General features: G+C 36.6%; 1 protein-coding gene across 1 annotated transcript; it reads right to left on the minus strand.

Moving 5' to 3' along the window:
* Window positions 1-4059: 4059 nt before the first annotated feature.
* LOC113639299 (claudin-23-like) lies at window positions 4060-5768 on the minus strand. The gene has a single exon (XM_027141086.2). The coding sequence runs from the start codon at window positions 5645-5647 to the stop codon at window positions 4835-4837; it is 813 nt and encodes a 270-aa protein (XP_026996887.2). The 5' UTR covers window positions 5648-5768; the 3' UTR covers window positions 4060-4834.
* Window positions 5769-6035: the final 267 nt, after the last annotated feature.

The following is a 6035-nucleotide window of genomic DNA, read 5'->3' on the forward strand; positions in this document are numbered from 1 at the left end:
GTGCTCAAAATTAGCTTGGTAGTTTCAACAACACCTGCTAATTAGCTACACAAGTAAAGTTTCTTCATGGATTCTTTGTATAGTTCAAACTGCTTTGCTTCTTCATGGGACACTCCATCTAATCTGGCTGTCTGGCTGTCTGAGAAAAAAAAAAACGCTGAAGTTCCTTTACGTACATGCATCCTCCATAGATTCAGTGTTCATTTTAGGGGGATTTTACTGACACAACAAATTCTTCCAAGTTTCATATGTTACCACAACAATATTGTTTTACATTTGAACAATAACTAGGCAATAAAATCAAAATGTCTGTTAGATTCCCTGTAAAACGTGGTACAACAAAAATCTTTCACCACTGTTTATTTGCTGTTATGGCAAGAAACAAAGTTGATGCTGAACAAATCTGATGACATTTTAAGATATAATCAAGTTAAATTCACACATTTGTTTAGCAGAGCAATTTTCATCACATTTCAGATGCATCAGAACCTAAAAAGTGCTATAAAAGAATGGAATAAAATAGTATAGAATATGTATTTTACAGTTCTGTGATTGATGATATGGATATTATTTGAGCACAGACACAGTACAGAGGAAGAGGAAAGGAATGTCTACAATGTGCCTCAAAACCAACGGATATCATTTCATCAAGATTCCTGCTCATCAAAATAACACAGTCAGCTCTAGACATCTCTGCTCTTTAAATGAATATACATATTGTTTCAAAGTAAAAGTAAACAGAATGTTCTTATCATCAGACCTATTTTTAGGCAAAATCAATCCCCAAAGTTGTCTTTAAACATAACATACACATTTATGCACCACTAATTAAGTACATTTTCTTTCCTTAACTGTGTTTTCAACCTCCACTGAGATGAGGCCGACTCCAGTTGGACTCTGTGATACTAAGAGGAGATCTGAACTCCATGTGATCCTTACACCAATACAACATTTGTTTGACTGTATATTTGTAATCACACCCTCTAGTGTCTCCCATATGAGGATGGGTTCCCCTTTGAGTCTGGTTCCTCTCAAGGTTTCTTCCTTTACCAATTTAAGGGAGTTGTTCCTTGCCACTACTGCCTGAGCCACCTCAGACTTGCTCATCGGGGATAAATACATATACATACATACACAATGTGAACTATATATATCTTGAATATTTATTATATTAATTCTTTATATTATTCCTTATCTTTACTTTATGTTCTATGTTTATGTTCTGTAAAACCTCTTTGAGACAATGTCCATTGTAAAAAGTGCTATACAAATAAACTTGAATTGAATTGAATTTTCATAAATGTGTACATAGTAGTAGTTATTTCTGACTTTTTTTTATTTACTTTCTGAATATAAGTACATTTATCTTGTTTTAATCCTTTACATTTTATTTCTTCCACTAATCAGGTAAGTCCAGAGCATCATTTCTGACAGCATATATATATATAACATGAACATCTTGATTTAAAATAGTCTAGGAAAAGCCATAAACTGGTATCTGAGTACAATACGACACTGGCTGTTCAAACATTTTGCTTTGTCTCCATCTTGTGGTGATTGATGGAACATATCAAAGCCACAAACAACATATTGTGTTTGAACGTTAAATTTTTATTCTACAATTGCTAAAAACGCAAAGGTGATATGTTTAGACATTTGAGTTTAATACAAAATATAGATTTATTATGTACTAAGTATGCAAAATATATCAATGTTTGTATATACAGTAAAGAATTTCATTATTCTGATAGCATATTTCTAATAAACTGTGGGGAATGGGAATGAAAATGATCAAATTCAGCTTATACAGGCCACATTACACTTAGTCCAATACTGATTGCTATAAAATAAAATAAGTTTGGCAGATAAAAGCTCTATAAAAGCTTCTTGACTTAACTTGACTTGATATATGGTAAAAGTATGTGGACACCTGACTATCACACTTATACTGTATGTGCTGGTTTTACATCCCATTCCAGATTTTGTTCTTCTTTGCTTTTATAATAATGTTTACTTTTCTGGGAAGGCTTTTCACCAGATTCAGCAAAAAAAAAAAAAAGTTAGTTGGTAGCTGGTCAGGACTCAATTACATCTTTAATAATGTTGAGTGTAATTTCCATTACTGTAAAAAAATAAAATAAATAAAAGACAAAAATCATCCCCTGGCTAAAGTTCTGGAGGTGAAAAGTTCAAAAACAAAAAAGCCAAAATTTTATTTTGAAAACTTCAGCAATATGTGAACAAATGGATTATGCTTATTAAATTTATCTTTACTGACAGGATGGTCTCTGGCTTTTCATTGCACTGAACCAAATCCGTCCAGTACAGAGCAATTCAGCCTATAAAGAAGATATAGATATACGTCTATACACCGTATCTCACAGAAGTGAGTACACCTCTCACTTTTTTGTACATATTTTATTATATCTTTTCATGTGACAACTCTGAAGTAATGACACTTTTCTACAATGTAATGTACAGCTTGTATAACAGTGTAAATTTGCTGTCCACTCAAAATAACTCAACACGCAACCATTGATGTCTAAACTGCTGGCCACAAAGTGAGTAAACCTCTAAGTGAAAATGTCCAAATTGGGCCCAATTAGCAATTTTCTTTCCCCGGTGTCATGTGATTCGTTAGTGTTACAAGATCTCAGGTGTGAATGGGGAGCAGGTGTGTTAAATTTCACTCTCTCCTCTCACTGTCTTCAACTAGACACTGGAAGTTCAACATGGCACCTCATGGCAAAGAACTTTGAGAACAATTTAACAACTATTACTGTTACTATGTAGGTACTATGCAATGACAATAAAGTTCTATCAATCAATCAATCAATCAATCAATCAAGCAGGCAAGCAATCAGTCTATCTATCTATCTATCTATCTATCTATCTATCTATCTATCTATCTATCTATCTATGGACCAAAATTAGTTTTTAGAGCAAAACATCATATATATATAAAAAAGCTTTAAAAGTAAAAAAAGTGTTAATGGTACCAAAGCTGCACACTTCCACATGGCAGATAGCTCACTGATAAAGGCCTGTTTTCACGATAAAAGGCGTGTAAAAAAGAGAAAACATGCGTTAACAGGAACAGCGACTTAAAATGTCAAGTATTTCTGAAATGTGTTTTTCTTTACATAGTTTCAGATCCTGCTGGCCAGTTGAAACCATGCAGCATTTTAGATTAGATTGGCTTAGAGATTTGTGTTTTGGGTGGTTTGGGTAGCTCTTGTACTTTTGATGAACACATTTCATGTTACTTAAGCCTTTTGACAAAGGCACTAGAATTAGATGGTCCACTGTATTCGCACTTCAAAATCTGGCCATGAAAAAAATCGTTAATCGCATTTTTATGTTCCAAGGTTTTCTTTTTAAACGTTGTCTGTAGTTCACTTATTGTTACCTGAATAAAAAGCATGTTAGATTACTGTGCCTCATGCTCAAGTTATTTTCAGAATTTGTTTGGTATTAAATATCACTCATTTCATCAACCACAGAATTTAAAGTCAAAACAATTAACAATGAGGTTGTTTTTCCTGTAACAGCACATCCTTTTGTGCATGATATGAGGATATAAGCCATGCATGTGTTAATAAAAACTGAATATGATCTGTTAATTCATTAGAGAGGAAACCTACTTGGAGCTAAAACATCTTTAAAACATGTTAAACGGCTTTACTTTGTTTATATCAACATTTTCGCCTGCAGTAATTATGTATACAGTGTATGATCAAATGAGTTACTGAGACATCTTTGGGTCAAAAACCGTGAAAGAAGATAATTGGTTGTTTTACTCAAACTCATTTTAATCAACCTAATTTGATATCTTTTTATATGCACACAAAACAGGAATTTTCCTCTCTTCCTGTCCCCTATAAACACCCTTGCTTGAGTATTTAAAGTAAAGCCACAGCAAAACCAGACAGACCAGTCTCACCTGATTCCAGAGCTAGTTTTACTTAAACTAGTCTCTTATGCATTAATTGGTCCCTGAAACCAAAATTCAAACTAGAAACAAAACGATCTCAAATGACGTTTCATTGACAACAGACATATGTATTAATAACTGCTTTTTTAATTATTAATCCACAGTGCTCAGGTCCCAAATTCAATACATTATCTACAATATTTACAAAAGTTAAAGCATTAAATACTGTGTTTACTTGTGTCCAGTGCCATTATATAATTACACAAACAACTGTTTACCTATGACACATGACGGGTAAAAGATTTTCTCAGCAAAAAAACTACAACAAACAAAAACAGACCCAAGTCTGTCAGATGTTCCCACTCAATCTGGCACATAACCAAAGTAGATGTATAAAGTAAAATCACATTTCCCCTCGGCAATAGTGTTAATATACTGGATTACAGACGTCACCATATTGATAAACATGTGATATTCAGAGTAATGTAACATTTGAGCAAAGTTTTATTCACAGTAAGAAGAGATTCATCCTTCATAAGAAGTTATTTCTCCAAGAGATTGGGTCACCTTCACATTGTGTTCATGTTCAAGTCCAGTATTATGTCAGGAATATGAGATTAAAGCTAGATCTAGACATATGATTTAATATAATATCACCTGAGATCATCCTACTGTATCAGGATACCTTTGGATAAAGGTTAAACTTCTAAATCGATAGAAAATATATTCCATAGCTTATATAACCTAAATTCCTGATGTTTGCGCGTTTTAAATAACCAATCGAACCTTTAAACTTTATATATCTCTATATGACCGACGCTTATTAGTAGTAAACCTGCCCAGAAGGAGCCTTTGTGCGCTCCATATGGTTGAGAAAGATAAAGTCTGGATAGTCCTGCATCACAAATCCGCGTCGTAAGGTTTTCCGTTGTAGTCAGGGTTCACTGTGCCTTTTCTCTGCGCTTTAGCTCTGGGGTAATCGAGTTCGTCGTCCACCGAATATTGGGAATTCGCTACGCTCGAGCTGCTCGGTGTTGCGCTCCTGGGTATGTTGTTGCGCGGGTATGGAACGGGATTAGGCGCACGAGAGTTGTCACGGGGCGCGCGCGCTGGTTTCGGCGGCTCCTCGCGATTTCGTCCACCGCAGCATCGACAGAAACCCACGCATACGACAATACCAGCAAGCACTTCCATGATACCACCGATGTAACCCAAAACTATGCAATAACCCACCCGGATGTCTGGGTTTTGTGCGTTGGTAAATGTTGTAGTAGTGTTGAGGCTGGTAAGCTTATACGTGTACCAAGAGATAGGGATGATCGTGAGCACACCTGAGCAGAAAATCAAAATGCCGCCAATACCGGCGAGGACCCACCGCGGACGCCGGTCAGTCCAGCAGCGCGTGGCCGGCGTCAACACGGCTAGACCGATTGCAGTAACGATCAACGACGCGATCATCAATCCCTCTGCCACGGGAATGACCTGGTTGTTAAAATATGTTTGATCGTTGCCTCGCAGGTTGCAGGTAATAGAAGTGGATATGGTGGAGCTCTGGCAGATGTCCCAGATGCCCTGGTTGATCACTACGTCCACAGGCTGGTTGGCAATGTTACTGAGCTGACGCCATGCGGGCGCAACTGTGCTCGTCAGGTCCAGGATCCATCCGCAGGGTGCAAGCACCAGTCCGAATATCAAGATCCCTGGTGTCCTCATTGTGGAGCTGGAAAGACGCGACGATCCCCTCGTTCTCTTTCACACAACTTTGGCTCCAAACACTCGCACTTTGGCTTATAAACAGGTGACGCGAGAGTGAAACTGAGGGTGGATCCTTCCATTCATGCTTGACATCAATAGCCCCGCGGAACAGTGCAGCGCTCTGATAGGGAAGTTTCGTTAAACACTGCATGCTTTGAAAATAATTTACATAAGTTTCAACGTTTTGTATTACAGGATTTGAACGTTTTCCCCTAGAGCTGAATATTTGATGTACTGTTGCGCGTGGAACATTATTAAATTATAAGATAATTTAGCAACAAACACTATATAAAAAAACAATATGTGGCCACTTAATGTGTTTGTTGATTTGTGCTCATTCGCCTAC

This window comes from Tachysurus fulvidraco, chromosome 20 (genome assembly GCF_022655615.1).
Source record: "Tachysurus fulvidraco isolate hzauxx_2018 chromosome 20, HZAU_PFXX_2.0, whole genome shotgun sequence".
NCBI classification, from domain to species: domain Eukaryota; kingdom Metazoa; phylum Chordata; class Actinopteri; order Siluriformes; family Bagridae; genus Tachysurus; species Tachysurus fulvidraco.

What these genes read in the sequence shown, in the direction of transcription:
- LOC113639299 (XM_027141086.2), bottom strand. Translation starts at nt 5,647, where the DNA reads ATGAGGACACCAGGGATCTTGATATTCGGACTGGTGCTTGCACCCTGC.